This window comes from Desmodus rotundus, chromosome 7, assembly GCF_022682495.2.
Source record: "Desmodus rotundus isolate HL8 chromosome 7, HLdesRot8A.1, whole genome shotgun sequence".
In the NCBI taxonomy this organism is placed as follows: domain Eukaryota; kingdom Metazoa; phylum Chordata; class Mammalia; order Chiroptera; family Phyllostomidae; genus Desmodus; species Desmodus rotundus.
The window spans coordinates 97,929,404-97,954,625 of record NC_071393.1 but is presented as its reverse complement, the minus strand read 5'-3'; the positions used below and the strand labels follow the sequence as shown (position 1 = coordinate 97,954,625).

The 25,222-nt window shown below is 52.7% G+C and overlaps 1 protein-coding gene across 6 annotated transcripts in view; it reads right to left on the bottom strand.

The window, feature by feature from the left end:
- The window catches only part of PAQR5 (progestin and adipoQ receptor family member 5), a 69,111-nt gene that overhangs the window by 4,685 nt on the left and 39,204 nt on the right, over positions 1-25,222 (bottom strand). For all 6 annotated transcript variants that reach the window (XR_008427374.2, XM_045201869.2, XM_045201867.3 and 3 more), the window contains 5 exons: positions 18,581-18,708; positions 15,676-15,881; positions 11,047-11,173; positions 3,917-4,013; positions 1,656-1,797 (listed from right to left, as the gene is read on the bottom strand). Coding sequence is in view for 5 of the 6 variants with exons in the window: in XM_045201869.2 (XP_045057804.2) it covers positions 1,656-1,797; positions 3,917-4,013; positions 11,047-11,173; positions 15,676-15,881; positions 18,581-18,708 (700 nt within the window). In the remaining variant the exon portion in view is untranslated. The remainder of the gene's footprint in view (positions 1-1,655; positions 1,798-3,916; positions 4,014-11,046; positions 11,174-15,675; positions 15,882-18,580; positions 18,709-25,222) is intronic.

Genomic DNA, 25,222 nt, shown 5'->3' with positions numbered 1-25,222 from the left:
TTCCAGACCCTGTGGGTGATGCAGCAAAGTGGCTTCTGTCCAGCAGAGAGCCATGCTCTCCAAGGACACATGGCTAATAGAGAGAGGTGACTAGCTGTGCCGGCCAACGGAGGCTCAAACCTGTCTCTGTTAGGACAGGACCTAAAAAGACGCAAGATCCCCGAGCCCTGGGCACATCTGAAATGTGGCTGCAGCAGGAGGAGTGGTTTTAGCAATCCCACCGGACAGGAACAGGAACAGGAACAGGGAGGAGCTTCCTGGGGGCCAGCCCTAACTACGCTGTTCCAGCACTTCCCTCTTGGGCTGGTAGAGAAGGAGTCCCATGTCCAGCAGACCCAGTGATTTAATGATCTCTCATTAACTGCTGTCTGGCGAATTTCTCCCTATATGGGTGTCTTTCTGTTCTGTACTGCTAGGCCCGGAGGACAGGATAGTGGTGAAAAAACGAAAGGTATTAAGCCAGGGAGCTGGCAAAATAAGACCCAGGGCTACTTTGCCTGCAACCCCCAGACTTCAAATGCAGCCACCTCTGCTTCACCAGCTGGGGCTGGGGCCGTGGATATGGTTAGTGGGTTCCTGTGGGCAGGTGCCCCTGGCCCTCTTGTCTCTCTTCTTTTTTGAAATCTGCTCTCTAAGCATTTTGCTTATTGTAATCCTCCCAGCAGGAGAGAATAAGTAAAGGAGATAAAACTCTAATCAGGATGAACAAAGCAAATCTGCCCATGTGTCTCAGGTGAGAGAGGTGATGGAAAACTACAGACAAAATGGGCTTGGAAAGAAGCAAGGTTCCTGCCCACCACCCGGACCCCCATGATAGCTTGTCTAAGGGGCTCTCTTCCCAACACACATCAGCCTCACCAGAAGTGGCCCAAGGGCCTCCTCCAGCCAGTCCCAGAGCCAAGGTGGGGAAGTCGCATTCTGCAGTGCCTGCCCCACTTCCCTAGACAGGCGAGGGGAGGAACTCTGCCAACAGGTGTAAGCCCTGTGGCTCTGACACCTCCTCCACCATGTCTTCTTTAACTTCAGTGAGCTGAGGCGCAGGAGAGAACCACACAGCCTCTGAGCGAGCACTGGGCCCCACCCCCCAAGTTTCTGGTTTGAGATGTCTGGGGTAGGGCCCGAGAATCTGCATGCTCCCAGGTGATGCTGAAACTGCTGGTCTGGGAACCATCCCCGAGAACCACTTCTCTACCCTGACTCCTGGCCCTGTCGCACCCACCCGAACAAGACAAACACAAACACATTCCCCCCGGCACAGCCCTGTGCAGCATCTGGTGCCCTCGCCCTCTGAGCCCTGTGAGCCCTGTCTTTCCCCTTCCTCTCCAGGGACACCCTCAGTGGTCATTTAATAATGGGACTTCATGTTCGAGGTGATAAGAGGACTACCCTGGCCCCACAACCCACAGGGATGCTTTAGAGTCTTAGAACCGCCTGCTCTCCCATCCTCCCTAGCCATTTGCTGGCTACGTACATTCTGGATGCGGTTAACACACAATTTCACTCACCTTGGCCTGCACCTGGAGAACTTCTTCAGAGAAGAAGTTCTCTCCCTGCCCCTGCCTCCCCTCTCCAGCTGCATCATGGGTGTCAGGGATGGGAGCCTCTCCCTGCCCCCGGGCGGGAGGGCAATGGCAGCGGAGCCACCGCACACTCACCAATGTAGTCGAAGCATCCAGGGGCCAGGCGCTCTGGCAGGTGCGCAGAGTAAAAGAAAGAGGCCAGGAGAGTCATGGCCACATGCTTCTGGTGGTACAAGGTGGCTTCATTCTGTGCACTCTCCCCTGGGAACAGGAATAGCTGCAGGTATTTAAAAGAAACATCGGGTCTTGAGAGGAGGCCTGCTTCCTTGTCACCACCTGGAGACACCTTGGCACCCATGTGCAGCCTCCGCAGGCCAAGGCCCCCGCCTCCTCAGGGCCGTGGCTGGGAAAGGGACCTCTCAGGGGCTGTGTGAGCAGAATTCCTATTCTGAGAGGGATCAGTTGAGATCCAAGGCAATCGTGTTCTAATCCCCCAACTGCTCCTGACAACCTTTTCGGTTAATTACAAAAAAAAAAAAAAGGAAGGAAAGAAAGGGAAACAAAAGAGAAAAGGAAAGGAAATGGAAAGAAAACCCCATTAGATACATTCCCATTCTTTTCTCCAGAGGTAATGTGCAAGTTTAGTAGAAAGTGATCATTTCAGCCCTGCCTGAGTGGCTCAATTGGTTGGAGTATTGTCATATACCAGAAGGTTGCGGGTTCGATCCCAGGTCGGGGTGCATATGGGAGGCAGCTGATCCATGTTCCTATCTCACATCATATTTCTCTCTCCCCTCCTTCCTCTCTAAAATCAATAAATGTATCTTCAGGTGAGGATTAAAAAATAAATTAAAAAAAAAGTGATCATTTCACTTTGAACTTACTTCTAACTAGCACAACCCCTGAACTGATACTCCTAATTGAGACTTCAAGGTTTAGCAATTCCTCAAAGGCCTTCTGAGTCATCAAAAGGTATTACTGACAGCCATGATACCACTTCAGAGTTAAGTGTAGTTTTTGTGTTATTGTTATAAATGACGGCAGCAGCCACCACCCTCAGAGGCACAAGGCCAGGTCTTTGACTTGCATCATTTCACGGGCATCTCCCAATCGCCGTAAGGCAGAGTCTGTTTCCCCATTTTGCAGATGAGGAAGCTGGGCCAGAAGGTGACTCACAGAACTCCCATGAGGAGTGAAGTCAAGAGCTGGGTCCAGGAAGACCGATCCTGGAATCCGTGCCCTTGTCAACAGTGCCATTTAGGGTTGGACCTCCCTCCCCACTGCCCTCTGCGGCTGTGTGCCAGGAGCCCACCGTGCCCATGATAACGCAGACCCTGGACTGTGTGGTTTGGTGGCACATGGGACCAGCTCGGCCTCTCTTCTCTAGTTTCCGGTGTGTGGTCTGTGTCCTCCAGGAAGGAGTGGGGGGAATGGGCTGCACCCCCATCTCTGGGTCTGCCCCAGGCCCACATGGACAAAGCACAGAGCATGTGGTCAGCGCTCCAGCTAGGGGAGCCCCTCTGCCCCTCCCCTTCACTCCTTAGCACTGCCATCTCGGTCGCAGGTGTCGGACCCACAGGCTGCCTCTGGGAGGGGAACGCCACTCACTGGGCGCTGAACCCCACAACTCTCTTGTTCTGATGAATCCCATCTAGCCCGCTATGAAGGAGGGGATGTTAGTCTTATTTACAGATGAAACTGAGGCTCAGAGAGGTTATGTGCACTGGCTAAGGTCACACAGCCAGTGAGCAGTGGGACTGGGATTCGAGCTCAGGCCCATCTGTTTTGAGAGTGCAAGTACTTCCTTACTTCCATTCTTTCCTCCTACACCCTCCTATTTTGTGTTCCCCATCCAATTCCCCTCTCTCCTTTAAAACCTTCATTCATTCTTTTCCCATCACTACTAATAATACATTCATTGCTGGTAATAAATAATAATGCTTTCTAAGGACTCTTGCCGCCATCTCATGTAATCCCCCCACAGCTTGATGAACGGGTGTTACCACGCTCATTTTCCCCATGAGAAATCAAGGCGCAGAGGTGATAGATCACTTGTCCAAAGGCTCCAGTGAGTCAGTGTTAGAGATCCGTCTTTAGAGCCCGTCCCCCTGGTCACTCTACTAAGCCCCAGGCTGCCTCCCCTGCCCAGCCCCCTGCCACTGACTGCTCCTGAGCCCCCGGTTAGCTCCGGTGCCTGGCACAACGCCTATGGTTCCTCAGGCCTCTGTGTCATGCTGTCTCCTAGTTACTCTGCAAGTGCCAGTACGGAAGCACCTGGGGCTCCACTCCTGTGTGTCCTGTGGTGACCAGTGTGGTGTTCTGATCCCCAGGGACTTGGGAAACAACTGACACACTACCGTTGCCAATAGGCAGAGGAGACGGAGCAGGGCCCTTACCCTGTAGAAGATGGGGAGAGAGTCCCAGGTGTAGGGATAAGCAAAGGCGAGGACACGGAGTATCTTACAGAGCCTGGGCTTCTGGACTTCCAGAAACCTAGAACAGGGATGAAAGGGTGGGGGAAGAAATGGGAATGAAAGGAGTGTCAGTAAATCACACTCACACAGAGATTAAAAATAGCCAAGGGCAAGCTGCCAATGGAGGCAAGCAATTTGGGACAACCTCCTCCAGCAGCTTCTCCACAAGCCTTTTCCTTCCTCCTTCCTCCCACCTCCCATGGGAGTGGCTCAACCTCAGAGGTGACAAGTCTCAGGGGAATCTGTCCCCTGGGACCATAAGAATCAACGGCACCCAGATGATGCCAGGGAGGAGCGCTCGGCAGGAGCCCTTCAAGCCCTTCAAGTTGTCTAACTGCCTAAGAGCCTTTTCCAAGAGCAGTGACCACCAGGCCAGGAGACGCGTGGGCGTAGGTGGCCGCAGTGGCACAGGCCCCTGGGGTGAGCACGTCTGTGAAGGTTCAGATGCCTAATTAGTCAGAGCTACCCTGGTGACGACCGTGCAGAAGCCTTGCTTCAGTTAGGTGCTTGATCACTCTGAGGAATTCCTAGAATGTTTACCACCACACACAGGGGTACTGCTGCGTGGGGAAACTGAGTCAGTGTGGTTTTTCCTTCTCTCCTTATCACCATCCCCACCCGCCTCCAACCCAAAGACAAGTGAGGTCAACATTAACACGAGTTGTGCTGACCATCACAGACAGGCAGGTCCCCTGGGATGGACCACGACAGGGCCTCATCTAGCCTGGGCCTGGCCTGCAGAGGAGGCAGCAGCAGAGGGTGGGGGGAGCAGGCCAGCACAGATGGCAGCAAGGACACAGGAGGGGCAAGGAGAAGGCCCACACAGAACCTCAGCCCTGGATGGGGCTCAGATAAAGGAACGCTTGTGCACCAGGAACGGGTGGTGGGGCAGGTACCCGCTTCAATACCGCGGGGCGTCGTGGAGGGCTGGGGCCTCCCTCAGTGCCCACGGGCTGCACAGGTGACATGCAGAGCCAGCATGCCAAGGCTTATGGGGTGTCTGTTCTGGTGTGTTCTGTAGGACAACGGAGGCACTCAGCCCTCTCAGCCTTCCCCACGGTTCTGTCCGTCATCACGCTCTACTGGGGGGAGAGGGTCTGTGTCTTACCACCACGCCTCACCTCTGCCCCTCAAAACCCCTATCCCAGCCCACAAGCCTGCACCTTCTCCCCCAGACAGTCTGCTGCTCCCCCCAGCCCAGGCCCATTCTCCCTGAACAGGTTGTCCATGTGCCCCACGAGCCGGTGCTGGCACCTGACCAGAAACCCTGTTGCTGCCCATATCCTTGGGCATGGGACGTGGCAGAGACCCCCACACCTGCCTCCTGGGTGGTCAGCAACCTTCTCAAGGGCTGGAGTTGGGTTTGCTCAGATCTGGATCCCCACACTCAGTTCAGAGGCTTGTTGAGGTCCTGGGCAGAAGACACAGTCTGTCGGCCTGTGTTCTGCCCAGCCTTCAGGGCGGCCGAGCATGGGGGTCTCTGCTCTGGGGTAACAGGCAGCCCTATGGGGCCTGAGAAGCCCTATGGACTCCAGAGACAAGCTCCAGCTTCACTCAAGCCCAGCAGCCCGTCTGTCCTTCTTTCTGGACCCTGCCCATAAATCAGAGAAGCACGTGGCAGCAGGCGGCGAAGCAACACAAGCTCAAGGAGAAGGAGGAAGAGAAATAAGGGACTTCAGTTTATCATCCCCCCCAAACAAAAACCCAGCCTTGGAGTAACCGCAAACCCTGGGGTAGGTTAAGCAGCACGGTGCCGTGATCCTGCATGCAGTATTTGCCCTGGACAGCCTGGGTTCGAATCCTGCCTCTTCCCTTAGTGACTGCAGGTCCTGTAACCTCTCTTGGGTAACACGGGGACAACAACCGTATCCCCCATGGGCTCGCTGCAAAGATTTGATGAAATGATACGCACCAGGAGCTTGTAACTGTGCACAGCACAGAGTGACACTCATAAATGGCAGCTTTTACACCAAGGTGTGTCATGGGACCCATTCTCTCCCCTTCCCCACCTTGTAGTCACGTTGTACCGGAAAACAGAACAGGAGGGCACAGGCAGGTGCTGGCTGATGTGTCTAAAGTCAGATGACTAGTAATAAGAGGCAAAGCTAGGATTCAAACCCAGGGCTGGCTGGCTCCCATTCCACACGCCCACCCTCCAGCAGGCCTCGGACCACCACCCAGCTTTGTTTGTGGTGCCAGGCCCCTCTGCCCCAGGGGGCAAACCGAAATAGCCCCTCTGCCCCAAGAACCAGGGCAGATCTCAGTAGCCTCCTCAGTCTCCCCAGGCAGAACCAGTCGACCACAGCAAGACCGTTCCCTCCTTCCCCATGAACTGCCACCCTCTGTCACTTCTGGGTGAAAAGGGGCTTCCTGTGAAAGCATGCTCTTTCTGGGGCCACTTACACAGGAAGAGAGCTGGCTCTGGCTGCTGAGGGCCATCTCCCAAAGCATGAATTTCCTGTGACTTGAGAGAGCATTTCACCCAGCCTGATAAAGTGCTTTCCCAGGGGAAAATGAATCAGCCTCTCCAACTGCAATGCTGAGTCTACAGGGGGAAAAAAGGAGAAAAAGCAGAACAGAAGAGTGACAGCAACAGAGAATAAAAAGCAGAAAGTCCAGCAGCCAGAGAGGGGCCTCCCACTACCAAGGTGCAATTCCAGGCCAGGCCACAGGGTGTCGCCACAGTCAGGGATTCTGCTAGGGAAGGGCCAGAGCCTTTGACTCCTCAAAGTTCCCCTCACCTCAAAGCCAGGCCTGGTAAGGCAGTCCCTGCACCCCAGGGTTAGGGGCCAATTCACAGGGGGTCAGGACTCCTCTGCCTGGAACCCAGAAACACCAGATTTCGGGAGAAGCCTCCATCAAGAGAGGGTCGATGCAGTTCCAGTCTGTTTTAAAACCTGATCGTTCTTGTTGCAACAAAGCTGGAAACATTTGCCCGCAAATTCTGGAATTAGTGCTTGAAACAGGTGGGCCTTTGGAAACACCATTCTAATGCTGAGGGTGTATGTGTGTGTGTGTGGTTATGGCTGTTGTGTGTGTGTGGTTATGGCTGTTGTGTGTGTGTGTGGTTATGGCTGTTTTACTGTTGTCTGGATGGCACCGCAGGGACGTGGACGTGGCCCTGGCCCCAGGAGCATTTGGTCATCTGGCTGAGCCCTCTGACCTCTGGTGTATCTTGAGAACCACTGTCTGCTGAGCCTCTGGTTTCCAGCTCTGACCTCCACACCACCCCCAGGCCTCCACACTGCTCTGAGGTGCCACGGCGCCGTGCCACGAGGTGGCTCTCACAGGATTGACAATTCCTTCCATCCCTCACGGCACCGATCACGAGGCATCACAATGAGCAAGTATGTGTCAGAAGAAGCCCAACGGCTGGATGCTTTGCATGGATAACCAGAAACGTCCCTGCAGCGATCTGTGCTGCACAGAAACACAGTGTAACTCACGTTCCTGGGGAGGGACGCCTTCCTGGGCTTTTGGGTGGTCAGCAGGCACGAGCAGACAGGGCCTCCATCACCCCACCTGGCTCCAAGAACCAGAGAGCTCACACATCCCCTCATTCCCCTCTCAAATGCCACAAAACAAGAAAGCAGTTTTCTGGAACATGTTCATTTGAAACAAATTCCATGGTAATAAGGACCAAAAGCCCAGTCAGGGGAGTTCACGGTTCTCTGTGCAGAGATTTACTCTAAGGATCAGGTATATGTGTCCTGTGAGGGAATGAGTGGCATCTGGCCTGTGATATGCTGGTGAGCATGTGACTAAGTGAAAAGCTACTAAGGGGCGTCACGGTCTCCTGCTGTGCTCAGGGAAGGGGAAGGCAGGTGGGTCTTTGCTGCTCCTGGCCATATCGTGGACTGAGGAGCTGGAGGGAGAGGCAGAAGGGAAATCTGGGAAAGGACACTGGCATTGCAGAAGGCCCAGACCAGAGAACTAGAGGACATATTCTCAGATGCCCTTGTTTAAGGTACAGACATGGACACCCAGAGGGGCAGTGACTGGCCACACAGCACAGCTATGAAATCCGGGAGATGGACTAGCCCTCCCCTCCACCTGTACCTCCTGAAGTCAACCAGGGCCAGAGTCCCCCCCCTCCCCCCGCCCGTGTCGTTCTTTCCACTCCTCAAACGTGGAAGACAGTGAAGGCCGGGAATGAACACAAAGAGGACAGGCCTTGTGAGATCAGGGAGGCCACCGACATGGACAAGGGGAGGAGGAAACCGAAGGGCCCTCACAATGGGACATCCCGCTCCACCTCTGGCTCCACGAATGTGGCGTTTGCCCCCTTTCTCCCCTTCTGTTCCTGCACAGCCCCCTCACCAGTGGTTGTTAACACACCCGAGAGCCCGTCGGGGCATGGAAGCTGAGTCCAAAGAACTGTCTTCCTAGGAGTATTACTGTCCTTCAGGAGCACAGCGCCAGCCCCCAGCAGGACATAAGGGGCACTTCAAATCCCCAGCCACCTTTGGGGCCTCTCTCTAGCTGTTCTTCCCTTCTAGCCGTGTGGGCACTGGCAACCCTGAAGCTCCCTGCTGCCTCCCAATCCAGCCCTTTCCTGCCCCCTCACCCTTGTCTAGGCTGTTTGCTCTGTCCAAAGGTCCTTCTCTCCTCCAGAAGAGAGAATGCCACTTGACGGACGGAACCCTGGTTATCCACGCAGGTGTCATTTTATCATTGTTTGTTCAGGCTACATTCTGTAATGCCACACTTCAGAGGCCATTTCCCCAGGGGGTCTGCAGTCTGCCTCTCCTAAGGCACCGGGCACTCTCTGAGGGCAAGGACTGTGCCTCACCCCTCCTGGTATTCCCAGATCTTAACGCCATGCCTGGACCATGGCAGGCATATAAGACACGTGGAGTGGTTGGTTGGTTGGATGGATGGACAAGCGGAAGGATGGACAGGTAATGAGCCATGGTAGGTGGGGAGATGTTTGGGTAGATGCGTGGATGGTTGGCTAGATGGGTTGATGGAATAGCCACAGATGTGCCCATAAATAGACTGAAATAATCTATTTCATTGAAAAGGAAAAGCCCCCAAACACAGGCATTCAAGAAATTCCTAGCCAACCTGCCCTGCCAAACAAGTTCGTCCAATGGTGCCAGGCTTGCCACGTGCAGAATACCCATTCACTGTATCTGAACAATCGGGGGCACTCCTGGCTAGAAGGAAACTGTCTGCCCTGATGGCTTACAGGTAACTTGGAAAGCGTTTTTAGGAAAAGTGGCAAGTGTTCCAAGGATCTGCACCGGGGGTCACAGGAAGGCAGTCCCGGGTCCTGAACTCTGGGACTGTTCCTCCCACAGCACAAAGCCTTCCCAGCCCCTCAACCCACAGCACCTGCTGCCATCTGACCCTAAATTCCAACCACCAGGGCTACATGGCCCTGCAGCAGCTAATCAGACAGGTTAGGGACTTGTCCCTGGACCAGGCCATCGGTGAGCCTAGGCATCCAAGCACACGCCTCGTGGGCATGCTTCACCTCTTGAGCAGTTTTTAGCATCCTTGTTACTTTTCTATGTGTGTTATTCCTTGTCTCACCCAAGGCAGGGACCCGCCCTCCTCTTCTCTCCCTCATCTCTGCAGCCCTCCCAGCTCTGGCCTGGCACGGGGGCTGCTGCACTACAGAGAGAGCTTTAATCACCAGTGTCCTTGTGGAAAGGGGGGATAAGGAAGGAAACAATCACCCCATGGCATCTGATTCTATTTCTTACTCTGTGGGCAGACCCTATCTCCTCACAGCTTTAGGGGAGCTCTGTGATTTCCCAGAAGAGGGAAGAGAGAGTTTCCCCCCAACTCCCATGCCCAGTTCTTTCCGCAGGACAAAGTGACACAAAACCCGGCGTTGAGACGCACCTAGAAACAAGACTCACGCCCACGGAAAGCAACTGCATGCTCCAACCTGCCCTTGACAGGTAAGTGGAAGGCAAGTTAGGGCAGGTATTACTGATGCTGGTTTAAGAATCTACCTTTCCATTCTTAAAGAAAACCAGTTTGTCAAGTTTGTGAACTTGACCTACCTCTTGCCTACCTCTTGGGTCCCATGGAACCTAAACGTCACCCAAAGAAAGCTGGAGTCAAAACCACTGTGAAGTTATAGCAGCACGCCTCTCCCTCCCCGTTTTCTCCTGTTTGGGGGTGGGGGGGTGCACAGCTGCAGGGAACAGCAATCCTCCGAGGCCTGCAGTTTACCAGGGAGACTCAAACTGGCTCATAGAATCGCGGTAGAGGGGACTGACCCTAGGTGTGACCTGTCAGCCAACCTTGGTGCCACTGAAGCCCCCAGCACCCTGACAGCTTTTAGAAGGGCTGTTGCCCGACACCATCATTTGAGAGGTTTCCTCAGTAATTTAGGGAACTGGAGCTTTGGGGCAGTCACTTTTACCAAGAGCTGAATAAACTAGTGACCCTCAAAACAATGTCTCTGGCTCTCACTATAATAAGCTTTCTTGAATGAAAGGGGGGAAACATCAAGGGAATTAGAGGGAGTGAGCTGGGTGTGACTCATGGCCATGGGGCTTCCCCTGGGGACATGTCCGACATGTGAATATCATGTCACCCATCACACATGTCTAGAGGCAGGCTGCCCATCTATGAGGCACTCCTCTGGGCCAGGCTTGTATTCAGTGTTCTGGGAACGTACGTACGTTACCTGTAACCCTTACATCTATCTCTCAAGGTAGGTGTTGGCCCCATTTTATAGATGAGAAAACTGAGGGTCAAGGAGGATAAGTGACTGTCCAGCAACAAGACCAGCATGTAATTTGCAGGGCACAGTGCAAAGGGAAAGCATAGGTCCCCCTTGTTAAGAAATCATTAAGAATTTCAGGATAGCAATAGCAGACCATTAAACCAAGTGTGGACCTCTCTGGATCGCGGGGCCCTGAGCAACTACACAGGCTGTGTGCCCCTGAAGCTGGTCCTGCCCAGCCACAGGAAGTCCCTGTGGAACTGAGGCCCCGGCTCCTGAGTGCTTCTTGCACTGTCCCCTCCCATAGTCCGTGGACTCACACGAGGCCCCTCCCCCTCCCATCTGAGACACAGCGGCCAGGTACCTGGAGTAGCAGGAGAGGCCGGTGCTGCCGATGGTGTTCAGCACAGCCAGGGTCAGGTAGTAGTCACGGAAGGTGGCGCGCACCAGGGTGTCAGGGAACGAATACGCACAGTAGGCAATGGCTGAGCCTGGGGAAGAAAAATCAGCCTTGGGCAAGAGGCCACTACTTGGCACTGTCTGGACTGTTGGGAAGACCAACCCTGGCACTCGGCCGAGCCTCATCGTCCCCATCGTCCCCACCGACCACGTGCGGTCCTACTGCTACGCCCTCGCGTGGGCCGCCACCCCTGCCCGAATGCCCTCCTCTCTCCTCACCCAGATGCTAGCCTGAGAATTTACACTGCCCCATGGGCTTGGCATATATTAACTCACATAATCTTCTTTAAAATTTATTTATTTTAGGGGGGGAGGAGAGACAGAGAAAGATCGATTTGTTGCTCTACTTACTTATGTATTTATTAGTTGCTTTTTGTATGCGCCCTGACTAGAGATACAACCCACAACCTTGGTTTATTGGGGCGACGCTCTAACGAATTGAGCTACCTGGCCAGGAACTCACAAAATCTCTACAACCACCATCCTGCCCTTACCCTCACGTTACAGGTGATAAAGCGGAGGCACAGTGCAGTTTAGTAACCCACCCAAGGGCACACAGCTAGAAAGCAGCAAAGCCGAGCTTCAAGCGCAGGGGAGTTCAGGGACAGTCCCTGCTTTTAAGTACATGCTCCGGTCCGCAATGACACTCCAGTATGCTAGCTTTGCTCTGAGTGTGCACGTCCATCTGCCCGATGGCACAAGGTGCTCCTTGCGGAAAGATCCAGACGCAGGTAGGAAGGACCCTTGCTGAGATGAGGCGAATGGTATCAGTGGGCTGCAGGACTGGCCAGCTGAGAGGCTGGGTGTAAGAGCCTGGCCTCGGCGTTTTGTTGTTTCCGGTTTTGGAGTTTGTGAGAGAAGGGCTAACGAAGGGACTTCATGAGGCCTGTCTGCTGCAGCTTTTCTTTGAAAGAACAGGGGGATCACTGTCTGGGAACCTAGACTAGATGGCCTCTCCAGTCACTCTCACCTGCTGAAGGAGCAGGGGCAGCCTTCTGGGAGAGGCAGCCACAGGCCATTAGCCCAGGGCCTGAGGGATTAGACCTAAGGTCACCTGCTATTCCAAAGACAGAGAACTTAGAGTTCAAGTTCAAGGCTGAAACACGGCTCAGGGCCATACAACTTCTGCCTCTGATACCATTTGACAGATGGAGTCTAGGGAAGCCAACTGGTGTTCCCAAGGTCACACGGGCAGAAAGGACCTCGAATTGCCACCTCCTGACACAATGTTCCCCACTCTAGCAGGTCTCCTGTGAGGTTCCAGCTGGGAGCTCCTCCAGGGGACACTCTCCTCTCTCGGCCTGACACGAGGCCAGGACACATTGGCTCTGCACACGCTGTCTGGGGACTGGGTGCCAAGCTCCACGGGTGGTACAGGAGTGAGGAGCCTCAGCTCCTGCCAGAAACTGAAGTGAGAAGCACACTTGGTCAGAGCCTCCAGGCAGGCTGTAGTGCGAGGTGGGTGTACAGGGTGGTGGGCATCCAGCCATGTTGTGGGAAGCCTCCTCAGAAGGTGGGGGATTCTGACAGGGGCCTGAGGGCAGGGAGAGCTTCCCAGGACAGCAGGAGGTGGCTTTGGATGCCAGACTAAGGAAAGTGCACTTCATCCTTCAGGAAAGTGGGAACAACCAGCAGGTTTCTCTCTTTTTTGATTTTATATATTTTTTAGATTTTGCTTATTTATTTACTTTAGTAAGAGGGGAAGGAAAGGAGAAAGAGAGGGAGAGAAACATCGATGTGAGAGAGAAACATTGACTGGTGACCTCTTATATATGCCCCAACCAGGGACTGAACCCCCAGGCATGGGCCCTGACCAGGAATTGAACCGACAACCTTTCACTTTGTGGAATGATGCCCAACCCACTGAGCCACGAGAGTCAAAGCTCTTTTTTCTTTTTTAAAACAATTTTTTTATTACCATTTACATTCAGTATTGTTTTGTATTAGTGTCAGATGTAACTGGAAGGTTTCTGAGTGGGGAGTAAGGTGACCAAAACCTGGTGGAAGTGCAGGGATGACCTAGAGGGAGGAACAGCTGGAAACCAGGGGGAAGCTGGAGCAAAGCCACCTTCCAGGGATGGAGGGCTTCCGCAGGCTTGGAGGAGAGTGGGGAGGAGAGGTGGCTGCAGACACGGAGCTGGGTGTCCTGGAGGAACCCACAGGCTCTCTCAACCACCGGACTTTCCTTCCCTGTTTACTGAACACCCCACGTCAGGCACTGGGCTGCAGGCTGGAAAGCCAAATGTGAAAGGTACACATTTTTCCTCAGGGAGCAGTTCCCAGTGAGGAGCAGGGGCCGCTGACACGGCCGGGGACCAGAGCTGCATGGAGGTGGGTCCAGCCCTGGGGCCCTGGCTCTGCCATTGACAAGCTGTGTGACCTGGGTTACTGACCTTCACTGTGCCTCATTCTTCTCACCTACAGTGTGGGCACAATGAGGGTCCCACCTCAGGGGACTGCTGTCAGGGTACCTAGGTCACCGTGGTAATGGCTACCCTCCCACGCTTCCTAAGTGCCAGGCACTGTCCCAAGTGCCTCACTTCCAAAACGCATTTAATTTTCACAACACACCTATGAGGAAGACGTTACACTAATTTTGTGAATGAGAGGATTGAGGTTGAAGAGCTTAAGAAGTTTGCCCAAGAGCATATAACTATTAGGGCGTGGTGGCAGTAGGGCCACCGAGCTCTGCGTTACACTGTCCCTTGGCGGTGTGCGTAGGGTGCTCAGCGCGGAGTCTGCCTAGTGCTGATTGCTCCGATACGCTTGTTGTTGTCACTGTGAGTCTGGGCAGGCGATCAAGGTCTGTGGAAGCTCCGAGCTAAGGAGTTTGGACTTCATCCCAGGCAGCTGGGAGCCCTGAAAGGTTTTAAGTGGGAGGTCTGCCATGGTCAGAAGGTGTTGCAGAAACTGCCCCAGGACAGCCGGGCAGAAACTGAGCTTGGGGGGGCAGAGAGGAGATTGTTGTAACATGCCGGGGAGAGTCACGAGGAGCTGAGCCGAGCCAGTGGGGCAGGCCCACTTTGAAAAATACGGAGAAGAGACTCGACTGAACATGCTGATGAAAGAGGACAGTAGCAGCAGGGTGGGCTGGTGCGAGAGGGAGGGGAGCGAGGGTTACTTACAGGCCTCTGACTTGGAGGCAGGGTTGGGAGACTGTGGACAGCCTGGGTCACAGGGCGTGGTGTGGGGTGGACCTCAGGTAAGCAGTTTAAAGTAGAGGTGGGGGTTGGGAGCACCTCCCCCAGAGGTGTCAGCAGACAGTGCGCACACTGAGGAGAGCACCCAGGCAGCTGGGCCAGGTCAGAGCAGAGGCCCAGGGACTGCTTCTGAGCTCACTCACATTCAGAGGAGAGCAGAGAAAGGCCAACCAGCATAAGAGGAGAAAGGGGAGGGAGTGATGAAACAGGGACCATGGGGGGCGGGGTTTGAGGAGCACAAAGGCTGGAGAGGGAGCCCACAGAGCTGCACGAACCCTGGGAGTCCAGAGGAGGCTGGGGTCTCGGCAAGCAGTTTAGTGAGTGGTGGGGGTGGGCAGCAGAGCGTTGAGGAGTGGGAGGTGAGACAGTAAAGGCTCTGTGTACATGTGCATGTAGATATGTGTGCATATGTGGCACGTGTCTGTGTGTATCTGCGTGTGTCTATGGTGTATGTATCTGTGTGTGTGTGTGTAACTTGTGAAGAAAGAGAAAAGGAAATGGGATAGAGGTAGGCTCCTCATGGGACCCCTCTTGGGGAAGAGAAACGATGCCTTTGCTTTCATAACTAGGGCAGGGTCAGGAGGGAGAAGGGGCTAGAACTGGGAGGTGAGGGGACAGACGGATGCCCACAGTGGGGGAGAGGACACAACAGGAGGGGACATCATAGTTAAAGGAAAACATAAGATGGTAGGACACTAGCTTTGGGTTCTCCACTCTGTTCCCGTGGCACTTTGAGAAAATCACTAACTCCTGTAAGCCTTTGGACAAATGGGGTTTGTGAGCACCCCACTTCTCTGCCAGGCATGAGACAGACCAGCACTGATGTGTGTGTTGGCTCCCGCTGGCCTGTGAGAGCAGACGGTTAGTTTCAGAGAACTCGTGAGCCCATTGTTAGACACAGCCCTTGTTAGCAATTAAGTGACGTAAGCATACAATTAAATAAATCTTATTAATGGAAGTAATAACTCTTCAATTAGTCCATCGCCACGTTAGTATAGAGGAGTCACTAGGTCGTGGTGTGCTGCTGTGTGTCTCTCCCCATGCCATCCGTGATCAGCGCCCTCACGGTGGTGGACGTGTGGGAGTATTTCCACCACAAACCAGCAAACACCACAGATCAGGGCTTCTGTCCCCAGAGAACCAGTTGCTACGTATTGCCAGCCCCCCTTTGGACAAGTTTCTTATAACACGCTCATTGGGAAACTTGATGGGGCACTGCATTCCCGCAATTCTTCTGAACGCCCATTGAAGTCTTACGGCGACCCCAGCTCCCAGGAGAAGGGGCAGGCAGCTCAGTCCTGGCAGAGGAAAGTCGAGAGCAAGACCTCACGTACCCAGGCTGAAGAGGTTGACAGCGCCGTAGTCCAGGAAGTAGCAGATGTGTCGGGCATTCTTGGACATGGAGCTGAAGGTGTGTGCACAGCTGGACACGAGGGGGTACACACAGCTGGTGCTCATGTACACAAGCAGAGGCCAGGAGTAGCTGTCATTCTGGACGTCTATCACATACAGTGCGGTCACAAACCTCCACACGAAGAACCTGGAACACAGCATGGCCGCTCAGTCCCTGCGGCCGGTGGCTCCTCTTATCCTCCCCACCTGCCTGTCTTCTGCCTTCCGCTCCCCAGGGATGGCCAATCCCTACGTGTTCTCACTTTGGTAAATGCCATGAGCAAGGGAGGGTGAATATGGTCCTTTTTTGGTTGGAAATAAGTAGGAGGGGCAAAAAGAGGGCCTTTATTTAGTCCAGTCCTCTCCCTGCTTCTTGTAACAGATCCCTCTTACAGTATCTTGCCAAGTGGTTCCCCAGCTTCAAACTGCATGCTGCCAGGGATGGGGAGCTCACTACCTACCAAGGCAGCTCTGAGTGTTAGAAAGTTCTTCATTGAGTCACCATCTGTCTCCCTGGAATCCCTCTCCACTTGATCAGCCCCAGTGCCCCCCGACTCCCAGATGGGACCATAGAAAACAGGCCCATCAGATATCTTAAGGCAGTCTTCATAACCCCTCCTCTCCTCTTTGGACTTCACACTAAACAACCCCAGTGCATTTAACCATTCCTCGTAGGGTCCACATCTGCCCTGGTCACCATCCTGGGGTTTGTCTATGTCCCTCTACAGGAAGGCTCCTCAGTCGGAAGCAATCCCCCAGGTGGGGCCCTGAAAGCCTAGAGGCTAACAGGATATTCTCCTCCCTTCTCTTCCACACTATTCCTCCACCAACTTTGCGATCACTTTTCCGAGTGGCCGAGGCCCATGCTGAGTCTCAGCCGAGCCTGGGTCTCTGGGCTCCATCTCTACACAGCGATACTGCACACTTCTGCGTCAGGGCTGCCTAACCTATAACCTGTGCCAGGGGTCCTGCCTCCGGAGCTGCCCACCTCCACAAACTGCTAAAGAGCCGGCCCCCTTCCCTCGAACTCTCCCAGAGAAGGAGGCTACAAAGCTTTTCACATGGGAACCCAAGGAGAATTGCTAAATCCTCTGGCTGTACTTGTGACCATTTTCCTCCTGTCGCAGCAGAAATGAAGCTTGAGCTATTTGCTGTTTCTCAAAATATATGCTTTGATCTTGACATTATTCCCTAGTCTCCCTCCATTAGGGTGTCTGACTCCCGGCCCTTCCGAGCCCTCCTGCCACTCTGTGTTGTACGGATGGGCCTGGCAGTGCGGGGGTGCTCAGCTGTCAGAGTGGGGGTGCTCAGCTGCCAGCCAGCTGAGGAGTCATCCCACAGGATCTGCTCACAGGGCTCAGGCCCCACAAATGAGGATGGTCAAGCTGGCATACAGGGTGTCCAAACTTTTGGTGTCTCTGGGCCACACTGGAAGGAGAAGAGTTGTTTTGGGCCACACATTAAATACATTGTGACACATAATCACAAAAATAATCTCATAATGTTTTCTGTAAATTTACGATTTTGTGTTGGGCCACACTCATAGCCATCCTGGGCTGTATGCGGCCCATGGGCCACAGGTTGGACACCCCTACTAGCAGCACAAACTTTAAAACAGCCTGAATCACCTGTGGTCCACCCATAAAATGGACTCTGTGCAGCTATTCCAAAGCCTGAGAGGCTGCGGTCAGAGCTCCCAGGGAAGCAGAGCAGGGGGAGAGCGGCGAAGGGAGGAGCCAGGCTCTGGGCGTATAGATGTGTCTAGGATGTCCCTAGCTGTAGGAGAGCTCTAGGGGGACGCACAAGAAGCAGGTCACCTGGTGGCTCCAGGGAGAAGAGGGAGCGGGGGAGACAGGGGCTCCGTTCCCTTTTCTGCAAGTTATCATTTGTTAGCATTTAGACTTTTTACTTAAGTTTACGTAGGTTTACTTACATGTAAATTGACACACAGCCTCCTTGGGCAGGGTCTTGCTGCTGCCCCGACCAGTTAGCAGGCCGTAGGCTTCTTTACAGATCAGCCTAGTCCACCACAGGGTTTCTGGCACCTTCCCCCGCACTGTGGCTCCAGGCTGGTCTCCGGAGCAGTTGCCTTCCATGGGCCCACCTCTATCTGCCCACGCTCTGGGCCCCTCAGACTCTGCTGGCTGCTCAACATGATCTGGAGGGGAGTCCAGAGACCAGCCTGTGCCCTAACAGTGTAATATGAAAGCCACTCCCTTCTCTGGGCCCCGTCTTTGTCAGCCAATGGCAGACTGAGTGGGAGGGCGGCCAGCATGACCTCTGAGGTCCTTCCAGCTCTGATGTATGATGATTCGGCCTCTGACCTCATCTCCACTCTCCCCTCATATGTACGAGCACCAGGTGTGTGGAGCTGCCCTTGGGACCCCGCCCCCTTTCTCAGCAAGGTCCTTCCCGTGGTCTTCACCTTCCTTGCAACTCCCGTTTCTGTGTCCGCGTGTCCCAGGGCTTAGTTTTTAGCTGCTCCATTAAAGTGCTGCCTGACCGACTGCCTGCGGCTGCTGTGTTCCCAGAATGATTACGGGGCAACCACAGCTCTATGCCCAATGCTTCTGGAAGACCCTGAAAGCCTTCAAGACTGAAGGGGATACAATCAAATCGGGCCCGGGAACCAGGGAGCAGGGAAGACTGTGGAGCCACCAGGAGCCCCACGAATCCTACCACAATCCACGACCTAAAGCTCACCTCAGCTCCACACCCACATACCGTCAGGAGTCCCCCAAATCTCAGCACAACATCTCAGCCCTCCCAACCCCCGTTGTGTTTTAAAGAGGTCCTGGTTCCCAGGGCTCCCGAATCAGATGGCTGGTCAAGGGGGCTGGAAGGTACCAGAAGGGCAGCAAGTGAGTCCAGATGTTGAGGGTCTCATTGGTCATTTGGAAGAGGCTGAGGACACAGGCAGTGGCGGAACTCTGTGGGTGTCGGTAGCCAAAGAGGATGCCCTGCTCATGGAACACCTGTAGGGGGCGAAAAAGGGGCACTGAGGTAAGACGAGAGGGTGGCAGGCAGGTCTCAGGAGGGTCATCTCTGGTAGCACCAGCTTCTCTCCCAGGCTGTGCACTTGAACATTTGAGCCTGGGACACTTGACCCCCATCAGAGTGCCCACCGGAACACAGCCCCTAAAATCCCATGACCTGCAAGAAGCCTACGGCCAGCTGGAGGAGAGAATTCAAGGCCCTGGCTCCCTTCGGGAACCCAGCCCATCTTCCATTCTCAGACACACTTACTCTCGTCATGGATGTTGCTTAAGAGTCTGGTTTGGCACCCTCTGCCTGGGGCCTGCGGCCTGGTCCTGCGATGCCCTTGTGGCTGGCTGACATGTGTGCCGTCTGCCTGAGCTGACATGCCCCGGATGTCAGGGGCTGGTGGGAGGATCTCTGCAGAAGATCCCTCTTGGATATATTCACCAAGGCGCTTCATAAAGGCCTTTTGATGATGAAAACTATGATGGCATCAGCCTGGGCTGAGGTAGAAGAGAAGGCTGGCCACTGCAGGCCCACACGAGCCACCCTCACCCAACACAGCCCACTGGGCAAGTCTCTCATAACCAAGTCCCCATGAGGGACTGGGACTGTCAGGTAAAATATGGGCTGTCAACCCGCCCGAAGAACTGCGTTACATCCATCAAAAGTAGTCATTGTGAAGACAACGAGGCAAGAGGGACAAGGGTGCAGCACTAAGTGGAAAGAAGTAGACTGTGAATTGTGTTCCAGCCATGATGATAAGAAGTGTAGAAATTTCAGTGCGTGTGGAGGGGCAGAGCTTGGGAGGCAACAGAAGAGTGGAGTTTCCATGGTTGAGGTAGCAGGGTTTGTAGGACACTTTTCCCTGCCTTGTGTTGATTCGGATCAGAGTTTCTCAGCCTGGACACTATTGACCTTTTTGGCCAGATAATTCTCAGTTGTGGGGGCTGTCCTAGGCATTGCTTAGTAGTATCCATGTCTCTCCCTAAAAGCTGCCAGGCCCTGACTGGTGTGACTCAGTTGGAGCATCCCCTCATGAAATGAAAGTTGGCCCGTTCGATTCCGGTCAGGTCACAGGCCTGGGTTGCAGGTTTGATGTCTGTTCAGGGGGCGCACGAGAGGCAAACGATCGATGTTTCTCTCTCACATCAGTGTTTCTGCCCCACGCTCTCTTCCCCTTTCTCTAAAATCAATAAATAAAACCTTTTAAAAAAAAAGATGCCAGTAGTGTACACTGTGCCCCCTCGCCAGCTGTGACAACCAAACAATGTCGGCAGATACTGCCGATGTCCTCTGGGGGTAAGGTCTCCCCCAGGTGGGAACCACTGATCCCGATGAGCGTTGTTGTAACCTTCAGAAAGTAAGTTTAAAACGAGTAGATGATCCACGCAAATAATAATGCTGACATCAGTAATCATAATACAAGTCAGGTCACGATAAGTTTTAAATCTTTCCCTTTGACTTTCTAGGGCTGTGGGAGGAAGGGCAGGCTGGGAGAATTCCAGCTGGGCCACCTGTCTCTCATTTGAGTTACCAACTTCGTAGCTGGAGAGAGGACCCTGATTCAAAGGTACACAATAGGGAGCACAGCCTGTACTAGCTCTTGACGTTCTGCGTCAAGAGGTCACTTGAAATAGAGGAGGAAGTAGGGGGTTATTAGAGCAAAGAGTCAAATGTGGGCCACCGAGGTGCCATGTGACCTTGAGCTGGGTCATACCCCTCAGGGCCTCCATGGCCTCAGCTATGAAATGGGAGGCATTAGCTAGCCGGGTGGCCAGTAGGCCCCCTCCTGGGTTCAATTCTGGGTTAAACTGGTCCTCTGGGGCAGGAGGACAATGAAGCTGGTTCATGGGTCAGCGAAGGAGTACTATTTGGATTCGATTTGGGTCTTGGCTAATTAAAGCGATTTGTTTCGGTTTTAGATGCACCGTTCAACTCTGCTGACATCCTGGCTTACAGTGGGCAGACTCCTCCAACGGGCAGCAGGGACCCTGGCCTGCAGCTGCCCACCCGGCCAGGGCTGCCAGCAAGGGGCAAGTGGGCTGATGGCCTTCGGCCTTCGATCTCCATGAGGATGGTGTGGGCTGGCACGTACTCAGAAGGCCCTCCTGTAGAAACTATAGGTAGAATATTTAATTCTACCTCTTATGTTTCTTTATTTCTTCCTTTAAAAAAGTTTTTTTAACTAAAGCACTGGCCACTTGTTAAAATGCAAAGACTCCAGAAAGGGAGCAATTGCTACTATTCACTTCTTCCCACGAATGAGTTTAGCAGATTCCGTGTGACAGGGGATCTTGTGACAAGGGCCCTACAGAGACCTGGCCGTGCAGGGTGGTGGCACAGAGGGAGGAAGCAAGGGGGAAGCAAGGGGGGGCTGCAGGACAGCCAGACATAGTGCACCACAGGTGGGCCCTGGATGGACATGAGCCAGAGAGGGAGCCCACCTGCATTTTGTCCAGGGCAACTCAGGTGTGATCACTGTCCTTTTGTCTTTGGGTCCTGAATTTCAGGAGGCAAGAGAGGATGCTGACATAGTCAAAAGTCAGAGGGGAACAGAGGGGCCAGGAAATGCACAAACTTGGTACTGTGACCACACTTAAGAATCTGGCCCAGACCTGGAGAGGACAGCTTACCACCAAAGCCCTCTGAGCTGCTGCCCAGATCCTGGACATGGGTGGGAAGGCAACATGAATCTGCCATGGGGGCAGGAGTTAAAGCAGCCCCTCCCCAAAAAGTACAGGTGGATAAGGGGAGGATGAAAGACCGAGTCTTTCCTCTGTTCCAGAACAGTGACATTCTGACCCGCCCCACCCCTCCACATGATCCATTAGGCCACACTGCCAGGTGCACTCCAGTGCTGACCCCTCTGAGCCTGGGGAAGGGGACTCATTCTCTCCATCTGCCCACTCCAGCCTCAGCAAAGCACTTTGCATAGAGTAGATCTTAGCAGAATGTATGCTACATAAATCTAAACAAACGAAACATTTGAAAACAATTTTGTATTCACACTCAGTTTGACCCCAAAAGGCAAATTGCAATCATAGCCTTAATGCTCTGTGGCTGGGCCTCATTTCTAAGCACCCCCAGGTTAGCAGGCACCGGCTTATTTGCACAGCAGAATTGATTTGTAGGACTCTGCCTTGCATCCCTGGTTGCAGGCTGGGCAATTTACAGTGAAATGAAATCAAATTGTGCACAGCCTATTATTTAGAAGTGAGAACCCCCAGGCACCGGGGTGGAAGGGCACATCAGCAGGTTTCCCTTTTAGTGCCTGCCACAGGCTTGCCTTCCACAAAAGACCCTGTGCACCTGCCAGCTGATGCCTGACATTCCACTGTGACAGTTTTAAACCCTTGGTTTTTCTGGCTATTAAATTGCAAATCACCTGGGGAAAATAATCGGGCATTCTGGCTGGTGGCAAATAAGTGGGTTTTGATAGCAGGTGGAGCGGAGAGGCAGAGTGGGGTCAGGAGGCTGCGGGTGCCGTCAGTGTGGACGCCTGCATTTCCTGTCCAAACCCCACGGAATCCCCACGAGCCTGTGAGGGAGGGCCTTCCATTGTCCCCATTTCACGGAAAAGGGAACTAAGGCCTGAAGAGGTTAAGGCAAGTGTCCAAGATCCTAGAAATAGTGGGAGCACAGCTCAAACTTAAATGCTCCATCCCCCCAGCCTCTCACACTATCACCGCTGCTGCTCACGTGGGCTCTGTCGGAGATGCAGCTCTCACCTTTTGGCCCCCGGGGTGATTTTGGACTGGCACATGCTTCTCTGAGCCTGTTTCTTCTTCTTCAGCGTGGTGTTATGGGCTGAACTGTGTCCCCCACAGAGTTCATAGGTTGAAGCCCTCATACCCAGTACTTCATTCAGAACGTAACCGTATTTGGAGATAGGGTCTTTAAAGTTGTGATTAAGTTAAAACAAGGCCACTGCGGGGGGTGGGGGGGTCCTACTCCAATCTGACCAGTGTCCCTTATAAGAAGAGGGAATTTGGACACACAGGGACACAAAGGGTGTGTGTGAATAGAGGGCTGACCACACGAAGAAGCAGGAAGAAGGTGACCATCTGCAAACCAAGAAGGTGCCTTCAGAAGAACCAACCATGTTGGCACCTTGACCTTGGACTTCCAGCCTCTAGAATGTGAGAAAATAAATTTCTGTTGTTTAAGCCAGCCAGTCTGTGGTGCTTTGTTACAGCAATCTGAGCAGACTAACACAAGCGTGGCAAGGCTGGGTAACAAAGTCCCTTAGCCAGCCTATCTAAACTGTCTTCCACAGGTGCCTGAGTTCACCTCGGGGTCGCACTGCAATTGGGTGGGGCTGCGGTGAGAGCTTGCATTTCTAACCCGCTCCCTGGGCACGCTGGTCCTGCAGCTGCCTCTAGCTTCATGCCCGGGTTCCCGCCTCTGCATCCTGCGGTCACCTCCCTGCCTGGAACCCAGTTCATCGCAATAGAGGAGGTTCCCTTTAGGTAAGAGGGATGAGATGAACCCAAAACATGGGCGTGAAAAGCCAGGGCAGGGGATACAGACCAGTGAATAGTATAGTGGAGCAGCCTGGGCAGAAGACTCGGAGAGAATAGGGAGGGAAGTAGGCAGGGCATGAACTGCCGCCAACAGTTTTAACCTGCCATTTAGTGAGTGCCTGCAGTGTGCCTGGCATGGGGTTGGACTCTAAGTGCTGTCTCATGTGGGACCATGCTTGGTCCTGGCTGGAGAGAGTGCTTAGGTTCTCAATTAAACATCACGTATACCCAATTCCTATGCAGCTACTCGAACTGTAAATACAAAGTCCAGCAGAAGTAACGCCTGCTTGCGTGTGGTTGGTAGGGCAATAATATGGGTGTAATAATTTATAATTTTGATTTGCATATTTCACCTAAAATGTCATATGGTGTGCTTGAGTGTGATATTGTTATGTTATAGAATTACATGCTTAAGATTTTGTAATAAAAAAAGGGGCATTGTTTGTGCCAGACCCCGTGTGTTGAATAGATGACCGTTGCTGGGAGAAAGCCATTCTAGGTAAAGGCTAACTTAGAACACTGGTGTGATATTATTTACAAAATGACTGTCTGATGTCCAATAAGGATGCTTTTTGTACATGCAACACTGTGTTTATAAAAGATGGTGATAAATTTCCTTAGGCCAAACATATAAGAAGGATAAAAAGCAGTGAAACAAATTATAACTATCCAGGATGGAGGATCTAAAGGATAAAGTGAACAAAGAAGATACAGAATATCTTTAAAAAGCAAGTATTAGTTCAAATAGGGGGTGTCTGGGAGAAAAGAGCCATTGAATGAATGACTCACCTTATGGAGTGCTGACCTACAGAAGAGAACGTGGTGAGGTGGAAACAATGGAGCATTCCATCGGTTTTACATTTGTTGTAAAAGCTAAGTCTTTGATTTGAGCACTAGGAAAATGATTTTCTATTATAGGCATTGATTTAAAAATCCTCTGCGGGCTAGCTTGTGGTAGCAGTGTAAGATGATTAGGAAGTCTGTGGTAGGCAGAGAAATGGCCCCCGAAGATGTTCACGTCCTCATCGCCAGAACCTGTGATTACATTAGGTTGCGCAGCGGGGCAGAATCGGGGTCTCAGGTGGAATTAACGCTGCTAATCAGCTAACCTTAAAATAGGAATAGCGTCTGGGTTTTTCAGGTGGACCCAGTTAATCACAAAGGTCCTCACGAGGGGAACGGGGAGACGGAAGAGGAGAGGCAGAGGGGAATGTCGCTGTGCGAGGGCAATGGAGGGAGGCAGCACTGCGGGCTTTGCAAACGGAGGGAGGGGCCAGGAGCCCGGAATGCAGGTGGCCGCCGGGAGCTGGAAAAGGAAGGAAACAGATTCTCCCCCAGAACCTCCTTCACCTTGACTTTAGTCTAATGAGACCCATAATAAACTTACCTTCTTTTTAAAGCCACCAAGTTCATTGTAATTAATACAAGGTCAGAATGTGACCAAAAATTCAAAAGCAATCTTAGAGCTGGAAATGGCAGCACACGATTCCGATTTCTTACTAGGAAAATTGATGACTTCCTTTGGAACGGCTCCAAGGGTATGTAGGACATTCTCTGAACCTTCTCCAACATGGGATGTCTTGTTGAAAAGCATAACAAATTTGACCATAAGCTATTCTTAGTCACACAATGGGAACACCAAATAAATGCCACTAAACACTTAGATTTAATTTAGACAAGGTATAAGATAACTAGCAGAATCAGTGAAATAATAGGTCCTTAAATATAGAGAATATTGCATCTTTGGTGGAGGTTTATGTTAATTTTGAATCTGAGCTCTCCACAGATGTTTATTATGAGATGTTAGCAAAAGCCTACAAAAAAAACCTAGGTTTGGCTATTTCACTTTTAGAGGGATTAAAAATATGTATTTATTATTTTAAATGCATATAGAACTTTTCTAAACCAAAGGAGCCACATGTGAAATATGCAACAAAAATGACATTCAGATAAAATAAAATTTGAAAAAAGAAACAAAACTTTC